Genomic DNA, 25,050 nt, shown 5'->3' on the forward strand with positions numbered 1-25,050 from the left:
CTTTGGGTGGAAGGTGGTGTGGTATATGTGTGTTTCTTATGTTTTCCTCTATACAAGTACTTGACTTTAATAATTTTTCTCCTCTCTTTTCAATTTAAGAAATAAATTTCATACAGGAAAATTTTAAAGTCTTCACACAATTTCTGTTTATTTTATAAACTGTTACAAGCTACAGTGTGCTTTGCATATTTTTTGTATGTCTTTGGTTTATTGTCAATAAGAAATTGTGTGTATATTTAAAATATCCTGGTAGTCAGTAATGGTTTTTGTGTCTGGTTGTTGCTTCCCAGGAGGCAGAATCTCTTTATTCCATATGGTGTTCAGGAAGTCTGATCTTTCCATAGTCTTTACGAAAGCATACATTTTTAATGTTAGGTCTCTCCCCTTTCCAATCTGAGAGCCTGCTACTGTGAGTAGCAGTTATGACTCAGAATCTTTGTCTTGCAGGGTCTCTTCCAGTTCCAAACAGCTTTGCCTCCAGTCAGAGGTTAATCCTTCTCGTTGACCAGTGCCATCAGAACCTTACACAAAATTACTACCTTTTAGATTTTACTTTTCTGTGAGCTGAGCTGCTCTGGATAATGCTTGAAAAATACTGCAGGGTTTCTTTCTATAATAATTAAAATATATATCACAGTATTTTTTAATATCTTTGATGTTAGTAGCAAATGGGTTTGCAGATCCATATTTTAATACCATGTTTTTAACATTCAACATAAAATGGAGTAGCTGTAGTTTTTATGGACTTTTTTTTTTTTTCCAAGTCCACAGTAGTGAAGTGGTAAATGATCACCGCAATGCTCCTGCCTTAAGGACATGTTGGATCTGAGCTCTGTGAACTTTGCATGTCATCTTTTTCAGTTTTGGAGGATTTTTGTTTGCTTTGGGTGGGGGTTTCTGGGTTTCACTTGCTTTTTTGGGTGTGGGTCCTAAGCTAGTGGTTTTTTTTCCTCTTCAGAGAGGTCCTCAGATAGCTCTCAAAAGAAAATGGTCTCCATTTCAAAAGCAACCTTAAGCCATCCATAATTTAAACTAATCCTTAAATGCTGCCTGGAATCAATGGGTAAGCCTCTACTGGTGTGAGAAACCTTTGCTCTGAGATACAGAGCAGTATGTGCAAATTCTATATTGAGTATCTTTCATGTTTTGGTACTGTATCTGCTTTCAGATGTCAGCCACTTGTTAGGAATGTTTTCAAGGACACAGGATGAGTGTCAGTCACACTACTGATGCATGCATTTATTTAACAGCTCACGCCCAGAGACTTGCTCCTTAAAGGAAAATGGTGGGTGGGTGTGTTCTGCTTGCTTTTTGGGTCTGCAGTTTGTTGCAGAGATGTTGCTGTAAGTGCAAATACAGAGCTGCCTTTATTTCTGTTCTATAAGTTAATTAACTTCATTGTTAGCTCTCTTGGCAGTACCTTCCTCTACTCCCTTAAACTTGTGTCATCCTCTCTTCTCTGTTGGAATTTTGTTCTAATCCAGAAGTGGATTCAATCAAGTAGTTGAGCTGTCATCTCACAGGCTGGCAAGATGCTTGATATGGGTTTTGCCAGATATATGGCAAGATGAGCTCAATCCAGAGCAAATGAGCTGTATCAGTTAACATTTTAGATGCTTAATTCATGTTTTCTTCTAGTTATGAAGATGGACAGTGTTGGATTTTTTGTTTGTTTGTTTCAATAGTTTATTATTTCGTTCTAAAGTTGTACTGGTTCTACTTAAAGCAGTGTTTAATTAACTCTTCCTGTTAAAATTTGTTTGATAGGCAAGACAAACCATGGCTTAATTCAGATAGGTTCAGTATAGATTAACTTTATTTTTCAGAGCTGCTCTTTTAGATCTACTCTCAATTTGATACAGATTTTCCTGTCCTAAACCTGGTTGGTTATGTTCTTCACTGCTTTCTTCCCCCAGCCTGCGGGAGCAATTTCAGTGCTGTGTCACCCCCAGGACTCTGCTTCTCTTGATAACAAATCTTTGGTTGATTTTGCTCCTTCTGCCCCATTTGGGGAAGGTAGAGAAAACCAGCACAAAAATGTGATGTTGCAGGGTAAAAACTTAAGTGATGAAACCCTACAGATTAGTGTATGAGCTGTCTTCCTTGGGACCCTCTCTCCATTTTTTCTTTTTTTATGATGAGTCTATTGGGGGAATTTAAAGCTTTTTTTCTTTTTATTTTAAAGAGTTTATCAACTGTATAGTCGTCATTTATATTTACGATGCTTTTTGGAAATACTACCTGAATGCATATAAGGTAGAAATGAAGCCATGTGCACGTGTTTTGGAAAAGATGTTGTGGACATGATAAATTTTCTCTAGAAATGACCTAGGTGTGTATATTTTTAAATAAATAGCTCTTGACAACACTTTGTCAGTTCTTTATAACTTATGTCTTCATGGAACAAAAGAAGTCAATTGAATATTTTTTTTTTTCTTTATTTTAATGTATTCACTTCCACAGCATCTGTGGAAATGCAAAACACTCTCAACAGCAGTTGCTGGAATGGCAGATTTTTCTTATTCTTTTACTCCTGGAAGTATTTTTCCTTTTTGGTCTTTTGTGGGTCTTAAAGCTTATAATGTTACAGTTCAGGTTCATAAGTAATTTTGAACTATCAGGGGAGATAATTCTTAATTTAAATTTAGGTTTTGACCTCTCAAGAGTCACAAAGTTCTGTAAACATGATTTTATTTAAAATTACTTTATCTTACTGTACAGTATAATTGGCATAAAATATTCGGGTAAATATTTTTATTTGAGAGCAGACTCAGCTTAATTTAATCTCTTAAAAACTGCAAACATAATGACTTGGTTAAAATTGTGACAGCATCTGGCAGTCATTTCAGCAGGTGTTTGTATGATGATATTAATATTACACATGTACTCTTCCAAATTTGTTTATTGACTTTTATGCTTCTATCATCAACAAATGTGATTATAATGTTTTTTATGTGTGTTACTGCCTGATACTGTTACACTTTAAAATGGGGTTTTCCAAAATATTTTGGAGGCACTGAGCTTCTGTATTTTAAAACATATTTCTGCTCTAAAGCAAGTGTATGTTCAAGTGTTTTTTAGGGAAGGATTTTCAAAATAGAGCTCTTGGAGTCTTGTTTAAGGGTTTCTTGCTCAGGGAAGGGCAGTGTGCAGGGTTGAAGTATTACTTTGTGAGCAGCATCTCTCTGAAGACTCCCAGTGTAGCTGCTTTAGATTGTTCAGGGCTTACCGGGAGCATCTGGAATGCTAAAACCAAGGCTACTGCTCTAAGAGATCACTCGACCTTCAGGTTTCCTGGTACTGTTTCACTTGGCAGTAACTACACAGGCTGCATCTGTGGAAAAATAGGATCAGTTGTTAATCCTGAAGTGTCAGAAATCTCTGCATAAGCCCGTCAGAAGTGTGGCAAAAACTGCTTATGTGAGAGGCATCATGGTACCCTTCCCTCATCTTCCTTGGTGGTGTTCAGATGGAGAAAGGAAGATTTTAATTCTTCTGATACTTGCTATGAGTGTGTACATATCCCTTAATGTCATCTGTGCTAGAAAAGTGATCTTTTAGTGGGACTCCTGCCATTTTCCTAAACACACTGCAAGAAAATGAATGTATTTCTCTTCTGCTTAGCCAGTCCTTCAGTGTATCAGCCAAACTGACCTTCCCTTCCATATTCCCCCACAGGCTTCTGCTGTCTGTTTCCAGCAGCAATATGTTCTGTCCTTTGTGGCCCCCATGGGTGTTCTTCTGAAGACCTGATAGAGGTTCCATCACCTACTGAGAGATCTATATTTTTTTTCCTCCATTATCTTTACTTATTGTGGTGTTGCTGTGTTTCATGTGGCAATTTTGAACTGTGGTACTGACCATCCAGAACGGAGGGAACAGGACAGCTGTTCTGTCATCTTGTGTCTTCTGCACAAAATAGGGGAGCAGTGGGTGGCTTGAGACACCATACTCCAAGTCCCCAGGTAGCTTCTGGGGGAAATTAGCAAGAGTAATCATAGGTACTGTATCAAATCTAAAATAGAAACAAGGGCTGCAAAATCGATCCCTACTGCAGTGTCTGAGTACATTTGGGTGTTTTGCTGTGGAGAGCCTTGGGGCTGATGGTGCCTGAATTCATCCTGGCAGGGTCTGCTTCACACCCACGGCTGCTTTTCTGCTCTGGTGTGCCAGGGAAGGCTGTGAGCTCTCCTGTAGCAGCTTCTGTCTTCTACCTACCTTGTTAAATTGAGAGGGTGTTTTTGACCAGAGATGCAAAGAAATGGGTAAAACCAAGTGACTGAACCATGAGTATGCATTAAGTCTGCTCTGAGATTGCTGACTTCTCACAGGCTGTGGTCCCCATGCTGGGCCAGACCTGCCTTCACAGGAAAATTCACTACAGTTCATCTCTCAGTATCCTTTAGGCTTTTTGCATAATTCATAAATACTTACCCTTCGTAGGTAGTGAAGTGGTCAGATGTGAGTAGCAGGCAAGGTGTGTGAGCCAACTTCTAGCTGAAGTTTTGAAGGTGGCTCTCTTTTAAAAAGTGGTTGGTCTTGATTGAAATTTCACAGTTCACTTCCGTCCTTAAAAATCTGTGCTGTTGGTGGTTCTTCCCAGTCACATGATCTTGTGGCTGTGCTGAGCTGGACGAGCTGCTGGGCTGGCTGAAGGCTGATCATTGAGGTACTTGCAGGTTAATTTTCAGGTGGATTAATGAGCTTATGAAGCTCTCCTCTATTGCTCTGACAAGCATGTGTGGTGGTGTATGCATCACCAGTGAACTTCATCTTCGCACATCTGTCCTGTATTTGAATGTTGTGGCAGTGTTTTGTTCTCTAATGGTACGTGGCAAGGTTGCAGTTTATAAATATCTGCTAAGGAAGGGGAAAATAGTTTGGGGTTTTGGTTTGGTTTTTTTCACTGATGTAGCAGCTCAGGCTGCATGGTATGTATAATCCAATATAACCATAATGTTTTGTAATTTATGTCAAAAAAAACCCCAAACCAGAAACCCTAAGGAAAATCATGAATTTAAGATACTGAAATGCAAGTGAGTCTCTTCAGAATTGTATTGCTTTGTGGTTTTTTTCCAGTACTACTGTAGTATTGGAAGACTAGGGGAGTTTTATTGGTGGCACATTGAGTTCTTTTTTGTGGATTTTTTTTTCTTAACATTCATCTCTTCTACCTAATATATTCAGAAAAACTGCTGGCTCTGTGGCATTGTTTTTATGGCTATTATTTGCACATCACATTCTGCCCAGCTTAAGAAGAAAAAGGCAATTAAAATGAAAAGGAAATGCAAAATTGTTTTCTTGCAGTTAGGCATCTGCAGAAAGTATACCTTTTTCTTAAGTGGGGCTGGTTTAAATTTATTTTCTAGATGCTTTTTGTTCTGGCCTTTTTTAAAATTCTTGCAACTTTATAATGTAATGTTAGTTATAGGGCATGCAGTGATGAGTAATTACTTCTTGCTTATTTCAAGTATGTTCCATAAATATATGAACAGGGAAAATTGAAACTAATGAATCAAAACCTTTAAAATTATACTCATGACACTTTCTGCACTTCTTTTTTAAAGGGCAGGGAGAAAACATGCTCTTAATTTTTCAAGTGTAATTTAGGTGAAGAGAATGTATGTGTATTGAAAGCTACTTCCATTTTAGAAGGTTTTGTGTGCTGGCCTGAGGTATTCCCAAAATGTTTGATGAAAACTCAGTCTTGAGTTTTGTTCTAAGTGCTATGTTTACTGAAGGATTTCTTGATATCATTTAGTTAATAATTGACACTTCAGTGTTCCTCATTCTGCTGATAAGTGTTAGGTAAAAAATTTGAAGTGATGAGGTGATTGAATTAGCATAGTGGATTAAATGCTTGCAGAGAAACCGAAAACCTAGGGTTTTTGATTGTTTGTTTTTTCTTAAGCTGTTTTTGGTGTAGATCCTGTGTATGTATGGAGAAAGTACACATGAAGGAACTTAGATTTGTATGCTGTGATATTCTGATTTTTTTTTCTAACTAGAAGTTCTCTGTTCTCCAGCACTTCCTCCCCACCCTATGTACATACCTGAAAATTTATGTAGCATTTTCCTGTTATAAAGCAAAACTACAATTCCAATTACCAAATTTCTTTTCTTTTTTTTTGTGTTTGCAGATGATGATGTACCTGCAGATATGGTTGCAGAAGAATCAGGTCCTGGTGCACAAAACAGTCCATACCAACTTCGCAGAAAAACGCTTTTACCTAAAAGAACAGCTTGCCCTACAAAGAGCAGTATGGAGGTAATTTCTTTGGTTTTAATTGTAAAGGAAGTTTTACTGTTTCAAGAATATGAAACTAGTTAGTATTTTTCTTAAGTTATCTAATGCCTGAATTTATTCTGGTTTCATTAAAGGGTGCTTCTACTTCAGCTACTGAAAACTTTGGTCACCGAGCAAAACGTGCTAGAGTATCTGGGAAATCCCAGGATTTATCAGGTAATAACTTTTGTACAAAAAAGGGGGCGAAGGAGAAGGAGTAGACATTTTAACGTCACACATTCTCCCACACACATTGTCCCCAAACTATTTTTCTGTGTGTTCTCCAACTAAGAAACAGCAGTGGGGAAAAAAATACCAAAACAAAACTAAAAGCTTGTTCTGGACTTGAAATTTGGTAGCATGATTTTAATTGGAATTTTCAGAATCTGATCCTTTGTTCTGTCTGCTTCACTGCAGGTGTGTTTTAGTTGTTTTTTATTCTCATAGTGCTGTGTAGTTGTATCTAAGCTACTGTTAGGAGCAATAATACTGCAATGCTTAATTGCCATTTCCCGTATTTGATGACATTGTTCTATTGCATTTTTAGGGGTAGTTTGGGTATGTTATCATAGCACTTCATTGTGGAGAGAAGGGAAAGACTTGGTATGTTTGTAAATAAAAAAAACAGATGTACCTGCATACATAATGTACATAGCTCTTTGCACACACCCCCTGCTTGTTCTGTTTTCTGTGTAGTTTTTCAATTTCTCTGCTTCTGTTCTTTTTTTTCTTCTGACACACTCTTCAGTTTCAGGAGATTTGCTGTCACTTTTGCCTGGAAAATCAACACCAACGCTTGCCAGCTCCCATGAATGTGGTTTCTCCTGCTTTTCTTGTTTCTGTTTTTTTTTCTTTTAGTCCACATCTCCCTTAATATTGTGAATTAAAACTGAGCAGCTGGAGCAAGGCTCTGGGTCTGTTTGCTTCTGTTGAGGTCTGCTCTTTCCAGCTTCTCATTTTCTCTGTAGCATAGTTTTTGTCTTTTTTGATCTCTGTCTTTTTCCCCCTTCATTTTATTTTCTCCATCTTTGATAAATGCTTAATCTCAGCAGCTGTTTAGGAACCATTTAACTTCAGATGTATGTTCTTGAAATAGCCAGAACCAGTTGGACATAAACGTGTGTCATTTTGCATTGATTCATTTCCTGATTGTTCTCTGGAGCCTTCTGCAGAGTTGTCTTGTCACAGACTCTGTTTCTCTTGACAGTTCTTAGTTTTATTTCCATTTCATTCAGTTTTTTGCTGTGTTTGTCATTGTGCTTTTACTCTCCTCCTTTCTTTAGTGAAAATGTGTAACTTTCCAACATGAATGACACTGATTTCCAGAGGAATTCTCCACTCTTTCACTGCGCATTCCATTTGTTAGATTCTTGAGCTCATGTGGGGAAAGTACGGGGATTGTGGAGGCTTCTCCAGCATGAAATTAACAGAGGAATTGTAAACAGTGATTTTACAATTTTACTTCTAAGACCGTGTTCAAATCACTTGCAATGTAAGAAAGGCATGTCCTCCTCAAAACATTTTCTATTAATCTCTTTCCCACTATGGGTGACAGTTATTTTTTATTCTCCCTGTTGAGTTTCTAAGAGGTTCCTCTAAATTTGTATGACTGTCAATTCTTGTGAGATTTATTTTAACACACAGTCCTCTTCACCTCACAATTTTTGTTGGCATAGGTAATGATAGCTGTTGTAATTGAGATTAAGACTTTGGATTGCCATGAGTGGTTACTGTGCATTGTCATCTGAGCTGTACAGGTGTTTATTTTAGAACTGTAGGCAAAATGAAGGCATGTGGGACTAAAAATACAGGAAAATTTCTTGATGGAAAACCATTCCTGGTTGTACAGACTCTGCGTGGAGGAAAATTCAACAAAGTTGAAAGGAGAAATGCCAGTCAACTAGAGTTTCCAACTAGAGTAGAGCCAGGAGTTGGAAAAACGTGTATTTTAATACAGATTTCAGTTCTGCTGGGAGTGTCGCTGTTTTAAATTTCTGTTTTCACTGAACTATGGATTTGCAGTACATACTGAGACTCAAGGTTACTGGCTCACTCACTGATTGTTCTGTACACTAGGAACACACATAAGTTTACAGAATTTACTGACTTTTTAAATTGATTTTTTTTCTTTTCCTATTGATTTCTTAAGATGATTTCCTAAGATACTTTCCCAAGAACAATACATGCTATGTTTCTGACATATTTCTGTTTCTTAACAAGAAAGGATTTTTACTAAATACGTCCTTATGGAGCGAAAGCTATTTGCCTCCATCTTCTCCACTAAAATGGACAAAAAAGGCAACCATATAAGACAATTCACAATTTTGGATTCTTGGCATGGCATTCTTTGTCTTTGTACAAAGAAGGGAATTCACTTTCAGGCAGCTTTCCCTGCTCTTTGTCTTGGTATTACTTTGCTAGTCCCTATCAGCTAAGTGATCAAAACTGAAACTGAATTAGCTTCATGCATATCCTGTGGAAACTGAATGACATAACTAGCTGTGTTTCTGACTTTCAGATGTGCAGTTTATTAACTCTTACTAAATCATAAATAGTTCAACTGTCAGCTTACATTAGGATTGGTGATGACCTCTCACGCTTCATTTTTATTTTTATTCTTGTCTGATTTTGACACTTACTTGGAAAACTGGTTGGGTTTCTTTTAATATGAGTATGCATTTTGTACATTACCTTCACTTCATCAATAGGTATGAAACTGTCAGGAGTAGGGGCATATAAATGCTTCTGATTTGGTGGCCAGACAAGCCTTTTAAAACTGTTTTGGCTCATTTTTGTAAACTGAGAGGAAGAACACATTGATTACATCCTTGCTTTGACACATTACTGAAAGACATCCAAGATGTGACGTGTGGATTTACAGAACAAAACCATGTAGGTATCTCTTGGCTACAGAGAAGTCTTCACATTGGGAATCAAATTACCTTTTTCAAATTATACTGGAGAATTTCACCTGGTAATCACTATATCAGTGATTAGAGTGGAGAAATCTTAAATCAATCACTGCTTAATTGAGCAGAAGGACAATTTAAATTAAATTGCTCACTTCTACAGGATTTTGAATAAAGCTGGGTAAGGATAGCAAACACCTGTAAAATCATCATCTTCATTTTGAAAACAGTGTCTAAGTTTCCAAGTAAATACATATAACTTGAAAAATTGCAGGGGCAAGAAGGTTAATTGAGGCTTTTAAATTTTTATTATTTTTATTTCAAGTGTTTTGACACTTTCTCAAAGTTAGTCCTTGTCGCCTGCAGTAAGGAAGTACATCTGGATTTCAATTTTAATTTTTTGAAACCGAGCCTAGGGAGGAAAACAGGAGTGTGAACTTTGGAGCAGTGGGAAGGCACTATATTAGCAAGCTTCCTCATTCAATAAAAAATTATTCAAGGTCCTAACATAGATAAAGGAAGAAAAAAACCTGCAGGTTGTTTATGGAAGTAACTGCTTAAATTGTATGCCTTAGGGATTTCTGTGTTAAAAGGAGAAGAGAGGCCATGGAAAACTTGGGAGGATTTACTGTTTTGCATCTGCAGTATAATGTTTCAGCTTTCAGTAAGACAGTAGAAGACTACATCTAACTGGAAAGCTACCAGAAAAAGATTAATTCAGAAGCAATGTCCAATTACCCTGTGATGAATTTCAAGAGTAATTAGTACTGTAGAATGAACTGCTCCTGCCTGTTTGACACAGGAAGGACCCTTTATATCTCCAGCAGAAAAAAAAAACCTTTTTAAAAACCAGCATTGATAGTGCATATAACATATCTTGGTGATGCCCAACCATGTTCCCCTTACATGCTGCTGTTAAGCTCTTCAGACTTCAGGCTCCCCAAGTGTCTCTTGAGCAGAAGGCCTTTCTAGACTGCTTGCATTTCCTAAGTTTTACCAAGTTACTGGCTTCAGCCTGGCTCATAAGGTTTTGTTTTGGTTTGTTTTGGTTTTTTTTCTTGAATAAAAATAATTTTGTAATCTGCCATTAATAATGCTGTTGCAGAGGAGAACTGTCTTGGCCAACTTCTGGGCATTCATTCCTGTTTCTTCTGTTGTGTCCCATGCTAGCAATTCTGTAGCTTGCAATGGACTACAGCAAGGAGCTGATCATAAAAAAATTCTGGAGGAAGATAGGATACTGCGGGAGCAAATAGCTGTGGCCATGTGGAATGATGGCACTTGCCACTTTGTCACAGCATAGATTTTTGTTGGTTGAAGTGGAATGTGCCTATAGTTTAGAGCTGTAAACTGATACCGCTGTGAGTTGTCAACTGCATAAATATCCCTCTGGCATCTGAGATGAAATTGGTATTCTGGAATCACTAAGGGGACATTCTTATGGTGGCACAATAAGGAACAGATTCAGGGAAGGTGCTGCAATCTCAGGCGTATTTCAGAATCTCTGCTACCTGGTCTGGTTAGAGATGTAAGCAGGACATCCTGGAAAAACAGGTCTAATCACTTCTGTCACAGTACACAGGTTCTGGTGATGTGGTCTGCAGACCCCAGTTTAAGGAGGGATAAAAAAGCCGCAGTTTGGTGACTGCAGCTCCTGTCTTCTCCATCTTACAGCTGGAAATAACACATTTCTGTGTGCTGCCTTGCCCAGGGGAATCCTGGGGCTGTTTGTTTATTTTGTTTTGTTTATATGGGAAATCTCACATGGATTCTGTTTTTCAGAATGTTATTCCCTCATATTTAGTAGGTCATTTTTCTTAAGGTCACTTCAGGAGGCTTCTTGTAGTAGCCAAAATGACAATCCTGCCACTCCTTAGGCTTAGATGTTCTAAGACAAAAAATAATGTGAGGGACATTACATGGATATAATTGTGCTGTGAATTTAGCAGACACAAACCTTTAATTCCTTGCATATAGATCCTCTAAGCTTTAGGGAGCTGCTCTGTGTGGTTGTGTCTTTAGGATCATTGAAAGGATCCTGAAGGCATTAGCCAAACAAGTGGACTTCGCTAGCAGAACACGCCTGCTTTGAGGATTCCTGCCCCAGGAGGGTCTGGTGAGAACACCAACTGCAGGCAGGGCATTCCCAAAGGAACTGTTGTGTGTGGAGTGTCCATGTGCCCACGAGCAGGGGTTTAACAAAGTGCACTCCTGTCTCCACACAATGACATGGGAATACAACTTTCTCCAGCCTCTCTGAAGAAATGCATCTGGCAAGACTACTTCTTCTGGTTTTGATTTTTCATTTTAAAAGGAAGAACATAAATAGGAGTAAGTGGAAGGGGGAGACTTGGGAATTATTGATGGCTCTTGGTTTCCTACATCCCAGATGTTCTCTTTCCCTAAAGTGTTCATCGTGGGAGAACAAGGAAGTCTTCCTAGTAGGTTTTCCAGACAGTGCCTATTTCTGATTAAATTCTTTTGTGTTTGAAAACATTTGCAGACATTTTGGCTTTGGGACTGCATTATTATTATTGTATGGATAATGTGGGTTAATTGAACCACAATGAAGCTAATATAGCATTGAGAGGCCAGCATTTCTAGAACATGCACAGTAGCCTGCTTTGCATCTGCACTTGTTTGCAGAATGATTCCTCCAATAGAAAAGGTGAAATAAGAAGTTTGGAAAGAGGACTTGAAATCTGTGACTTCTGTCAGATTTTTGCCTTTGGTTTTAGAAGAAACAAGCTTTAAAAAAAGGCTGCCTTGAGATAATTGGCATTTTAAATGGGAATCTTTCAAGTGACAAGTTGGTAATCTTTTGCAGTCAGAATTTGAGTTCACTAAGTACATCAATAACCTTTTATTGATTACTGTTTAATAGCAGCACCTGCAGAACAATATCTTCAGGAGAAGTTGCCAGATGAAGTGGTTCTAAAGATCTTCTCCTACCTGCTGGAGCAGGATCTCTGTAGAGCAGCTTGTGTGTGTAAACGCTTCAGTGAGCTGGCTAATGATCCAATTTTGTGGTAAGTGAAAAGCTATTCCTCATTATCTTGAGAAATACTAGATGTGCTGCTCAAGATGCCAGTACAATAGAAAAACTGAAGTGCTGGTTACAATTAGTTGAAGGAAAACCAGTTGTGTTTTATTATGTCTGGTTTAGTTAAGCATTATTTGTTACTTAAGAATGTCTGATTATGTGTATTAAACAGTAAAACTTGATTCTCTAGTAACGTGGATACTAGTTAAACAATGCCTGTTTTAAAGAAATCAGTTCCTTCAGCTGCCATTCCTTCTTCTCCCTTTAACCTTTTTCAGGCTACTCTGGGGATTGTGTTACTTCACACAGAAGGAACAAAACATTTCTTCAACTTATATGCAAGCTTTGTCTAGTGTTACTTAAATGGGGTTTTTGTTTGAGTTTTGTTTAATGGTTGGATACTTGGGCTGTTTTCCCCATATGAGTCTGCTTTAGCCCTGGGTTATTTGAGAGTTTGAATAAATGGGAACTAAATTTGTAATTTTTTATAAGGGGGAAAAAAACCCAACAGATTTCTTAAGCTGCTTTGTTTTAAAAGTAAAGATTAAGACTAAAAGAAAAATAATATAATATAACATCACAGAGCTACCCCTTTTTTTCTGCCCTAAAGACAGCTTTGGGGATGCCTTGTCAGATGAATTACAACTTCTATGATTCAGTGGCATCCTGTAAGTCTGGGCTTAAAATCAGCAGGCTCAGACTGCAATTATTTGCATTCTGGCACTAATGAAAAGAATCCCAACTGCTGTGTGCTGTTTTCTTCTTTTTAAACCACTGTAATTTGTTCACTGATGAACTTTTTTTGGAGTACAGTGCATCACTTGTTCTCAGTGAATGCATTTTTCAGTCTTTTTTTGACAAGGTGAGGAAGAGGTGGTGGCACGCTTGGTCTTCAGTTTTGTTATACTTCTGCTACTAGCTTTTGTAAGTGTTAAAGCAATGCTGTAGTTAATATGCAGTTTGATTCACAAATAGTGTAACTGCTTAAGTTTCTTCATGAAAACTTTTTTCTCTTGGATTGTAAAACACATACAAATTTTTTGTCAGAAGAACACAAAAGTCAGTACAACAAAAAATTTGGCTTTAAGTGGCAGGTACTGATCTTAGTCATAGTCACTGTCACCGGCAAATTCTGTTCAAAAAACCCCCAGGTTTTAGCCTTTGGCTTTATATTAAAATGGAAGAGTAATCAGAAACACATTGATTTTCTTTTCTGCTCAGGAAAAGATTATATATGGAAGTATTTGAGTACACTCGTCCAATGATGCATCCTGAACCTGGTAAATTTTATCAGATTAATCCAGAAGAATATGAACATCCAAATCCCTGGAAAGAAAGCTTCCAGCAGCTGGTAACAGTTTTATTCATTTATATTCAAATTTATGGGTATTTATAAAAGTAAAAACACCAACTTCTGAAATGTGGCTGACAACAGTAATTATCTTGGGTTTAGACTTTAAGATCCTTGCGGTGCTGTGCAGTAGGGGGAATTCAGAAGTTATTTCCTGTTTTGAGGCACACTTCAGGGAGACAGCACATGGTAAAGTGGAATCCTTGAGTATCCAGCTCTGCTGTGTTGGGTTTTGCATCACTGAAATTGTGTGTACAAGATTGTGAGTCTCAGACCTTGACAATGTGAAAGATGCTGTTGTCATATCTTACTAAACCAGTGTGTGTACTGGTTATCAGATTTGTGTGCATCTTCCTCTGGTGAACCAAACATTTATTGGTAATATCACTTGGGCTAAACAGTGCTTTACAGCTGGCCTGACTGGAGGTAAACAAATCATCTTTAAGGAATGTGATTGTACCTCTAATCCAGAATTCCAAAGGTATTGAATGAATAGCTGGGCATGATACTAGGAAGACATAAGTAAGGCAAATAAACATGGAGTGTATCACACGATGCCATGTGTTATTGGTTAACGAATTTCTGAAGTGCATTGAGGAGAAATGCTTGATGTGGCTTTGTTTAGTATTCAGTCACTGGTGAAGCTATGGGATTTTCTTTTCCTCATCATATAAATGCAGTTTTTGTGGCAGGCTGCTAGAGAACCAAGAGATGGAAGTAAGTACAATTCTTGTGGAATGTTTCAGGTGTATGAAGCTTTTTCCGTCAGTTTTGAGGCTTATGGCTGTGCAAGTAGTTGGAGTCTTGGCTTGATCATTCCCTTAGGCTCAGATATTTTTTTGGTGTTGCCATTTCAGATTGTGTCAGTATATGATGCTTACTTCCTGGGACAAGCTGGTATCAGCAAATGGCTTGTTAATTAGGGAATTATTGTATCTCCTAGCAGTGCATTCAGGCCCACCTGTCTGTAAGCTTATAACAAACTCTCTTCCTTGTTTCAGTACAAAGGAGCACACGTAAAGCCAGGTTTTGCTGAACACTTCTACAGTAATCCTACAAGATACAAAGGAAGAGAAAATATGCTGGTATGTTTCTATAGCAGTTCTTAAAAATATTTATATACCTATATAAATGGAAATGGGCATTACTCTGAATTTGTTCCTTTCCTTCTAGTATTACGATACCATTGAGGATGCTCTTGGTGGAGTTCAAGAAGCTCATTTTGATGGACTTATCTTTGTTCACTCTGGTATATATACTGATGAATGGATATATATAGAATCTCCAATCACCATGATTGGTGCAGGTATGTAAACTGGGAACATCACTGTCTCAAACTTGTGTTAATTACCACCTTAAATACCATGATGCGCAGGTGTATTAAATATCCAATATAAATGCCCATATTTCTTCATCTGCCTAGCAAATAAGTGTTTTTTGTACAAGTGTTGCTAACTCAAAAGTAGCTGATGCTTCGGACTGAAATGCTGTTGTCTGCTTGCTAGTTCTCAGAATAACTTAATTTATCTTATTTCATTAAAAGAAAAAAAAATGGAATTTGCCAGAAAGCTTATTCAGTTACAGGACTACATTTGAAATTTTTACATTCATACATACATATATATATATAAAACCCAGCTCCAGAGTAGAATCCAGCAGTGGGAACAAGCCCAAATTAGTATGTGTCCCATTTTCTTCAGTATCATAATTCCATCTTGAGGAAGGAAATGAGAGCATCCAGCAGAAAGATTCTGAGACTGGAGGTTCTTCCTCTGTTCTCTGCCAACTGTTCCTCTGAACTGGAACCTTTATGGAGAAGGAAATAAGACTTGGAGAATAGGAAAGGTTTAGGAAATTAATATCATATACCAGGCTGCAAATTGTGGTACTTGTGGAGCTGCTTGCTTTTCCTGTAACTACTGGGAGCATGCTAATTCCCAGTATTCCTACCAGCATGACAGCTGGTAGGAATTCAGTATTACTGTCTGGTAGGGATTTTGGTTAAGGGGTCTCAGATCTCTTGCTCCTGTGGTGAACCAGAAGTGAATTACCTGCTGTTTGTGTTTTCTGAGAAGCTATCTCTCTGTGTGGGTTTGGTTTACTGGGTTGTGGGTTTTATTGAGGGGGGTGGGCTTGAGGTTTTTTTTTGTTTGTAAAGGGAGCAGGGGGTTTGTTTGTTTTGGTGGGTGTGTTTTGTACGTATATGCTATTTGTTTAGTGAAGTCTCTCTTTTCGGGTATTTATCTGTTCTCCATACCAACTGTTTTGTTCTTGAGTGAGACTGTTCTGGCACTTCTTGCCTGGGTTTTTCAGCCTTGGCAGGGAGAATGGTTTTGAGCAATGCAGTCAGATTGTTCCTGTGTTATTCTGAAAAATTGTCCCCACAGATCCGCAAGATGTGGCTGTGTTAGTATGTGAATTTGTCAGTTTGTGACTACATTTCTGGAGCTAAGATTCTGAACATACCCTCTTACAGTGCTTTGGTCTGTATTATGGAGAGCTTTTGCAGCACAAACTGGATTCCTTTTGGATGAGACTAATTCAAGAGACATGTTCCTGGAACACTCTTACTGCCCTTCAGTAGTCAGTGTGTGTGTTCAGTCAGAGGGATCTGGCAAGGACTAGTGCAAAGTCAGTCTGTCCTCCCCTCCCTGTCCTGCAGCATGTGCTGAGGGTGGCTGATCCTCAGCACTGGTTCCCTCTGTGGTACCACTCCTGTATTAGTGCTTGCTAATGGAGATGTGGCCACAGACAAAAAACTCTGAACTTCTGTTTCACAGAAGAGAGTATGACAGTAAAAAGAGGGCAGGTCATATTCATAAAGTGTTTAAAATCCAGAGAAACTGGATTAGCACTGTCCTAAGATACAGAATTTCTTAGTCCCTTCATGACACTTGAAATGAAATCTTTGATATCTGAGTAAACTTCTGCATGTTCTCTGTCTCCTTTTAAGTTTTGAAAAGCCATCTGCTTTCCCTTCCTCTGGAATTAACCTAAGTTGTTCAGAAAAACAATTATCTTAAGTACAGACCTTTAAAAACCAGGGATCTTTATTGTGTATTTTTGTAATAGAATAGCTGTCTTGGGGAGCATAACCTCCAAGAGGAATCCAGCAGTGCTAGATGTATTTATATTTCAGTTTTTGGCACTGCTGACTTCACTTCCTCAGACTTTCTCCACTGAATGGTGAGTGACATTGTAGAGAGAGTCAATTTTCATTTGACTGGAAAAGAAAACAAATTAAAGTGAACCACTAAGCCTTGGAGAACTACCTCTTCTCTGTTCAGTCTGGCATGCTTTTCAGAATGGTAGGATTAAGGCAGCACCAAATCTCTCTGCATTTCTACTCAAATTTCTTTAATAGTTTATTCTTCTGGCTTCAGAAGAAACACAACATTATTAGAAAGGCAGCTTAACATACCTTGAGCTTGCAAGAAGCTTCTGCTTGGTCACATAAACAAAATGTTCTTACAGAATAATGCCTGGTGTTCTGAGATTTTTGTTCTGTTTAATTTTGGGGTTATTTCTTCCCCTAAATCTGAGGGAAGGAGTTGGTTCAGAAGGAAGGCTTTGGAAGTATTACTAGTACTGTGGCATATCTGAATTGCCAAGAAAGAGGCAAGAGGAGAGGTTCTATAAGGAAACAGTTGCATCTGATTCAGCAGCCAGAAATACCTTTGAATTTTTAAAAAGAATTTGATTTTCCAGGTTTGGAGAAGGGGGTGTGTTTGCTGCAGGAGTAGGAGCCTTCCATGGAATGCTCATCTCACTCAAGACACAAAATCTCCCAATTGCTGAGTTTCAGCAGTTGTACAGACATGTTGTGAGAATCTTGACTGAATGTGTATTTTCAGAGCTACAGCTTCCATTTTTTCCCTTTATTTTCCACTTGACTTAAATAAGGTGAAAGTAAGTGAAAATGGATTATCAAAAGATCCTTCAGTCAAGAAAAAAAGAATTAGTAAAACCAGTAAGAATGTTTATTGGCATTTTAAGGGTGGAAAAATCTAAAATGGTAAGAAAACTATTATAATTGCATATTTTTTTACTTTAGAGTGCAAGAGTAGTTTCATGTGCCTGAGTTCCTCAAATACCCATTCTGCATCTTTGAATTGAAAGCTTTATTTTGGACTGGTTTAGACCTTTGTGGTTTACATCTTGTAGACTGTAAGATCTAAAAGAGTATCTGGTTTTTGCTTTGTACAATTGGGCAGGTTAGTTCACAGTTCCTGCAGAAGATAGTGATTTCTTGTCTTCTAATGCAGGGAAAAGTGAAATTGTTTTACTCCTTATGATAAATTAAATAATTCTGAGGCAATACCAGTTAATTTATATTTCTTTAGACAGTCCCTTACTATAGGCTTTCTGTTCATTATTTCTAAACAGTCTATCCAGGTCCTTAAGCCGAGCATGAATTCTGATCCTGGGGAACATGACTCCCTTAGGTTCGAGCAAACTGACTTCTTGGGAGCTGTGTTTTGCTTGATTACAAAAGTAGTAGCCCTTTTCTTCCGTTTCCAATTCTAATACTGATTTCTTTATTCTAAAATGGTCTAAGCCAACAGCTGAAATAGAGATATTTCTCTGAATGATCGCAAAGATTCACTAGAATGTTGCAGAGAATTTCATTGGTGCATTTGGAATGAAACTAATGCCTAAGGAAGTCTTCACTATTTTCCTAGGGAGATCTAAGTGCAGTGATCTTACTAACTCGCACGTTCCATAATGGGTATTCTGGGACCTTCCCAACTCAGAAGTTACTACTTGTTTAGGAACTCATGTGATGAGAGGAAGGTGTCCGTAGAGAACATGATCCAAGTGCTTTACAAACAATTCCATAAATCTCTGTTTAATAGTGTTCAGTGAAGTGCAGTTTTTCTGTGCCACCCTGAAAGTTCTGATACTGATTTATGGCTCTCATATCCTCCTAGGGGCTCTGTTTATATCCTGGTTTGGTTCACCTGCAGTACTGTGGTGCTGTTCCTTTTCATGTACTGAAGCACGTTGTTTATGCCACTGCATTTGCTCCACAGTGAATATATAGAAATGTTTCCAAACCACAGAAATCTGTTTCATGTGATGACACAACTCCTCATCAAAGCCTCTTTTAGTTGTTATCTAGTACCAAGTGAATAGTGATGTAGAGGAGAGCCAGACTACCTTAAAATATTTGCAGCTCTGCAGTAATGAAAGCGGAGATTGGACTTTTAGATAGTGAGAACAAGTGGGATAATAATGTAAAGTGTTGCTTCATTCTGACTGACACCTTTCTGCCAGAGTGATAAAGAACAGGACACACCACTTGCCTGTACTAATGTCAACAGACAACAGAAAAGGATGTGCTCATGAGGAATCCGGTGCGTAGGCTTTTCAATAAAATACAGAATTTAGGAGAAATATCTGTTCATGTTTGTGTTGAGTTGGGAATGGTTTAAAATGCTATCACAGGTAAATTATCTGCTGTAGTATGTGAAACTTCCACCTTTGTATTTGGTGTGTTGAGGGAAGGCTGCTTCTGGCTTGCATGTTTAATGTGCAGGTTTGAATCAGACAGATGATCTTGCTTGTGAATGAGCGTCATTGAATTTATTCCAGTGGGTGGCTGAGATTAACTGGTGCTCCCTCTGCTGGCTTCTGCCATCCCAAGGTAAACATCACCTGTGTTTGGATTAAGGGTAAAGAATCCAGCCTAGCCTCACTGGTAACACAGGAAATCAAATGACACATTATGGCATTTTGCAAGTGAACCACTTTGTAACCTTCTGTACGTACTACCAATAGTATAGTTCAATCTAATTCAGTAAGATTTGGGGTTTTTTTCATAAAGAATAATGAGGATACCAGTTCAAAACTCTGAATCTGACATTTGAGAAGTGTGGAGAGGTCACTTGTAGGTCATGAGCAGATTAGTAAATAGTGCTTCATGTCAGTGATGGAATGTATGTTTTTAGCATTAATAAAAGGGTTTGGAATACCAGAAGAAATTGTACTTAGGACAGAGCTAAATTGACTTTAGCCTGGTAGCCATGTTTAAGCTGTTGTTCAGTTCATTGTAAGTAGTAGTAAAAAAACTAACTCTGTAAAAGAGGAGGCTTTTTTCTCACAAGTACTAGATATTACTGAATTGGTGCCAGATTGTCTTAGTTAAAGACTAGTTTCTTCATTGTCTTTGAAACTTCCTTTTTTAAGATCCTTTTGACAGGAAGACTGTTTATGTGCCAACAGTAGTGTTAATTTTCCTTTGCTGCTTTGAACAGAATTCTGTAAGTATTTTGAGGATTTTTTTTTCAGCAGCATAAACTAAGATTTCCTAATTGCTTTCTTTGCAGCACCTGGAAAAGTAGCAGATAAAGTTATAATAGAAAACACTAGAGATTCCACCTTCGTTTTTATGGAGGGTTCTGAAGATGCCTATGTTGGATATATGACAATCAGGGTAAGACTCTCACCCTTAAGCAGATCTTAAAAAAAACTTATTTTAATGCCTGAGCAGTTAAATACAACATTTCTGTTCTCTTCCTTTTCAGTTCAACCCTGATGACAAATCTGCTCAGCACCACAATGCACACCACTGCTTAGAGATTACCGTGAACTGCAGTCCAATTATAGATCACTGTATTATTCGAAGTACTTGCACAGGTTAGTGGGCTTTTTATTGTTTGAAGAAACACAACAAATTGAGTATGATTACTATTGGCATATTTTTATTTTTTGATGCAGGTATTCAATACAGGTCTGCAAGCCTTAATTGCCTTGGAGGATCACTATTAGAGTGACTTCTTTGTGTCCAAAACCTCTGTGATAATGTGTACTTGCTGTTCTGTTAGAATCTGTTTGGACTCTTTGGGCAGTTGGTTTGAAATTGAGAAGTGACAGTTAAATAAACATGCCTGGGTTTGGTGTACAGTTGTAGCCAGCAGGATGGGGCAGTTGAAGGGGTTACACATGGGACTTGTTAATTTGGTTTGTTGTAATATTCAGTGTTGGGATTGATGGCATTAAACAGTCACATGGTGTAACTGCTAAGCTCAGCTCACTTCTGAGCGGAATGATTTGACATATTCAGAGGATGAGTAGTAGCTTTACAGGCAGAAGCCTTGAAAGACTCATTTCACCAGAGACAATGAGGAATTTACACCACATGATTTGGGAAAAATCAGTAGTCTAGGTAGTGTGGAAAGAAGGGGTCTGTGTCTGGAAGTGAGAAGCTGGATGTTAGTTTAGTCACTGGCAGGAAGACATGACAATTTGGAATCACTAGACACAGGACATGGCAGCTTGAACATCTTTGAACACAGGCAGATGAAGTGGAGTGTCAGAAAGAAGACGTTCAGGAAGATTAAAATAGTGAGTCTTCGTGTGGAAATGGCCATATGAACTTCCCAAAGGTCAGCTAGGGAGAGGGAGTGGATCTGTGCAGCAGGCTGTGCATGGAGGTTGCTCAGCTCAACATAAAGAACAAAGGTTTTCCAACTATATATAAAAAATACATTTTTCTGGTACTGCCTATGAAGAATACTGCAGGGAACCATGATGAGAATGGTGGAAGGATTCCTGGTGGGTGCCTTCTAGAGGAAGATGAGCTTTCTTGGAGGTTTTGGGCTATAAAGTGCTGCATTTGGTCAAGGCAGTTCTATGCTTTGCAGCTCTGTGCTTTGCATCACCATCTCTTTTATTTGAGACACATCAGCGAATACTTGGAAGTGTTAAAAATGACAAAAGAGGAGCAAAGGACAGTGAGCTGCTCAAATATAGACAAAGAAAAGGTGTTTTGGAATATATCATATACCAAAATTGGGGACCCTGACAGCCCATGAGAGGAATTAGATAAGACCTCATTCAGCTTGATTATTAAAACAGTTTGAAGAGCTGCATGACTTCATTTTGAAACATGCTTATAGATAAGCTACTAGATCCTGATATTTTTGTGCAAGTTGTTTATGAAAATTTAGTTTTGTTAATTTTTTATGACCAGTTTCCATTTCTGAGAATGTTGAAGTTTTGCTCCCTCCAAGACTCTGGATTTCTGAATGTTTACTGTATTGAATTGTTGCTTCTCTTCTCCAAAACTAAAATTTCTGGTCGATTTTGGAGGCTATATGCAGGCTCTACTGTCATCACTTTAATTACCAAGTTTTACTGGCTTTTTAATTCTACCAAGCCTTGCTATTACCTGCTCAGGAACTCCTGAGTTTGTGCAAAAAGGGAGGAAGAATGGCAGTCTGCCAGAAAAGGTATTTACTGTTTCCAGATAATTGACATCTTTGAAGTATTGTGACCATAGGCATTCGAAACCTCTTTCCTAAAAAATGCTTGATACCTTTTCTGTAGATGTCCAAGTTGTATTAAAGAATGTTTCTACATTATGTCATGTAAAGTTCTTAATGTATGTCATATATAAAGATGGGAGGTATATAGGTGCAAGTGAATTAAGCTGGAGGTTCCTGCCGCCAATCCAAAGCATCTTTTGAAATATTTTCAAATAAAGTTTAAATGGCAAGATCCTGAGTCTAGAGGTTCTGTTGCATCCATTATAGAAGAAATCTGTGTAAGTCCTCACCTCAATGGATAATCATTGCCATCAATGGATGGCAATGATCCTTTTTTTTTCAAATTTTAATACTGCTAAAGTGTGTGCAATCATTATATTCTAAGTAAACAAAATAAAGCTTAAACCACTAGTACATATGCTTTGTACTTCAAAAGGACCAATTTCAAACAATCAATACTTAAGTCCAGTGAAATGAGTCAGAATAAAGATTGCTTTCATTTAAATAAGCAAAATGTGATAGAGGTACGCTATTAGAACATCACACTGGGCTTCAAAAATCCATAGCTCCTCAGTTTCACAAAAAGAGATAGAGGAAGGAGAGTGAAAGCAATTATGACAAAGAAAGAAGAAGTTATTAACAGTTAATACAAATAGGAAATAAGGGATTGAAGGAAACTGTGGGGACCTCCCTCCAAAATAAAAACACACAACTTTACTGCCACAAAGAACTTGATAAACAAGACAAGATGCAACATCTATATAAAAGAGACAGTGTTTGTGTCTTAATTTGGGGAACAAAGGGAGTTTTAGCAGTGATGCTGATCCATCATAGAATGGAAAAATTTGAATGGCGAAGTGTTGTGTAATTTTTGTTCCATATTTAATGAGAATAGGCAGGAATGATAAATGCCCTCATCCCCTAGAGGGATAATGAAACACGTTCCACTCTTGACAGTAACTATGGATGAGGTTAAACAGCTGTAAAAATAGACGTTCTAAAATCATGCAGGAGTTCAGAAAGAACTGGCCAAGAAATTCTCTGGCTTCCTATTGTGTATCAATGGTAACTTGAGACCTTGATGAGATGGTCTTTGTCCCTGGGGGAGGACAAGTCTTGCAGGGGCAAGACTACACGGGATGAAGTATGGCAGGAGTACTGTCTCTTGATCCTGGGTAGAATCATGAGGTATAAATGCAGGGGTTTCGTCAATCAAGAATTTAAAATGTATGATGAATCAAATGAGTATGTATTTACAGAAAGTTACAGTGGTTGCATTATACTGTTGGCATTTTGATTACTTTCTTTGACCAAAAGAAGGCAGCAGTCTCAGTATAAATACACAGATCCTTGAAAAACGTTTGACATCAACACATAGTGCCTTAAAAATCAGAGTTCTACAGAATGCCCAGAACCTACACCAAATAAATGAAAAATAACTTTCAGGGTAACTGTAAGGGCTTATTTTGGTGTTTATTTTGAAGGTATCTAAAGAAATAAGATCCATATTAATGAGACCTGTAGACAACAAGGACTTTACTATAGAGTATTATAGATACAGTATGAATGTAGTATAGCTACAATCTTAAAAATAACCAGGAGCATGGATTGCTATGACCTTCCTGGTAGGTAGACTGTCAAACACCACTCACATTAGTCTGCCAAAGTGCAAAGTTGCACATGCAACTTGTTTTTGTTCCTATTTCTAAGTGTTAAACCTGGAAAGCTAGGAAAGAGTCACTGTGGATAAACTGCTAAATGTGAGCCCTCATGTAGTCAAGTGGCCAAAAGAACTGATGTGATCCTTAGTTACACCTGTGGGAATCCTGAGTCAAGGTAGAGAGACTGTGTTAACGCCTCTTCCTTGTCCTGCTTGAGAATAAAGTGCTCTTTTCTGGTCTCCATAGCAACATGCTGGAAAATTTAGAAACTGTTCAGTGAAAAGTCATATAAGGTAAAGCAGATAGCTTTGATTGTAGTGAAAAACACAGTGACTGCCATTTGCTGCTTTATCAAGGAGGAAGCTGAAGGAGCAAATTGCTTGCACTGAACATGTGTGTGCATTGGGTATGGCATACGCTGGTATATAGAGAACTGGGTGCCAAAGCTGGAGGAATTCAGATGAGCAATTAAAGTGTAAATTAAAAGGACAATGGCCCTCTAGCCAGCTAACAGGCTTTATGCTGGTTTCTCAGTTGCTGGAAATCATTAAGTTATCAAAATTTAAATATGTTTCTACAAGATTTGTGCTGAAGTTTCTGCTACTGGAGTTGAAGCAGGACTTAATTCAGGGAATTAGTATAGCCTGTATTATTCATAAGGTCAGACTACACAATCAAAATAATTTCTTTAGGAATTAAAAAAAAATAAGCTCTCTGTAAATGAGTCTTTTAATTATTTAAGCATAGTCTTTGTGGTGCTTTGCTAGAAGGATATATAAAAACTGACTAACAGAGCAGGTACTGTCTTTCTTATTTGGTGATGTTTAATTGTGGGGAATGTGTGTTATATAGGCCAGGTTCCCTGAGATGAGCTCCTGCCTTTAAGAAATCACTGTTGATTTTAGAGGCTGTGGAATTTTGTGTTGTCACACTTCATGGAGTTCAGGGAATTGAGCTGATCTGCTGAAGTCCTGAGCAGTTTTCAGTCCTAGTTTCCTGGAAAATATTTATTTTCTGTGTTATGGTATGGTAGCTGAAATAATTCAAGGAGTTTTGTAATTCAACTGGGAAGAGACCTGTTGGTTTCTGATGTTTATTCTGTACTCGAGACTGTGCATCTGTGTCCTGCTGAATATCGGGTAGGCAGTGTGTCTTTGTATGCTACAAAATTATTGTTTGGCCTCTTGAAAGTACTGAGTTGTGAAAATTTAAAGGGAAGCAAAACAAGGCAGTAATTAGCAGAGAATTTTGTTAGATTTCTGTTGTCCTCTGCTGTGAACAGTCAGTATATGGTGGGCCTAACACGGGGAAATAAATGAGTGAAAATTTTCATAAGCATGAATTATTGTATAAACCATTGTCCTGGCAGCTGTTTAACCTTGGCAGGGTGATTCTAAAGCGACTCCTACCATGGTTTTTGCATCTGCAAAATGATGACATTAGTGTTTTTCTGCCAGTGGCTTGCAGTGCTTTGGCTCTGTGCACACCAGATCTTTTTAAAATATCAGTTCACACTAACTTTTTTTGTGA

The 25,050-nt window shown here is 38.0% G+C and overlaps 1 protein-coding gene across 5 annotated transcripts in view; it reads left to right on the forward strand.

The window, feature by feature from the left end:
• The window catches only part of FBXO11 (F-box protein 11), a 70,299-nt gene that overhangs the window by 28,437 nt on the left and 16,812 nt on the right, over positions 1–25,050 (forward strand). For 4 of the 5 annotated variants that reach the window (XM_014252870.2, XM_088052358.1, XM_088052356.1 and 1 more), the window contains exons 2-9: positions 6,141–6,268; positions 6,382–6,463; positions 12,080–12,224; positions 13,460–13,589; positions 14,591–14,674; positions 14,763–14,895; positions 19,919–20,025; positions 20,117–20,228. In XM_014252870.2, the coding sequence (XP_014108345.1) occupies positions 6,141–6,268; positions 6,382–6,463; positions 12,080–12,224; positions 13,460–13,589; positions 14,591–14,674; positions 14,763–14,895; positions 19,919–20,025; positions 20,117–20,228 (921 nt within the window). The remainder of the gene's footprint in view (positions 1–6,140; positions 6,269–6,381; positions 6,464–12,079; positions 12,225–13,459; positions 13,590–14,590; positions 14,675–14,762; positions 14,896–19,918; positions 20,026–20,116; positions 20,229–25,050) is intronic. The other variant, XM_014252871.2, reaches the window with a different exon arrangement.

Source organism: Pseudopodoces humilis, chromosome 3, assembly GCF_049639895.1.
Source record: "Pseudopodoces humilis isolate 2021_Gansu_Grassland_sample_001 chromosome 3, ASM4963989v1, whole genome shotgun sequence".
Classification (NCBI taxonomy): domain Eukaryota; kingdom Metazoa; phylum Chordata; class Aves; order Passeriformes; family Paridae; genus Pseudopodoces; species Pseudopodoces humilis.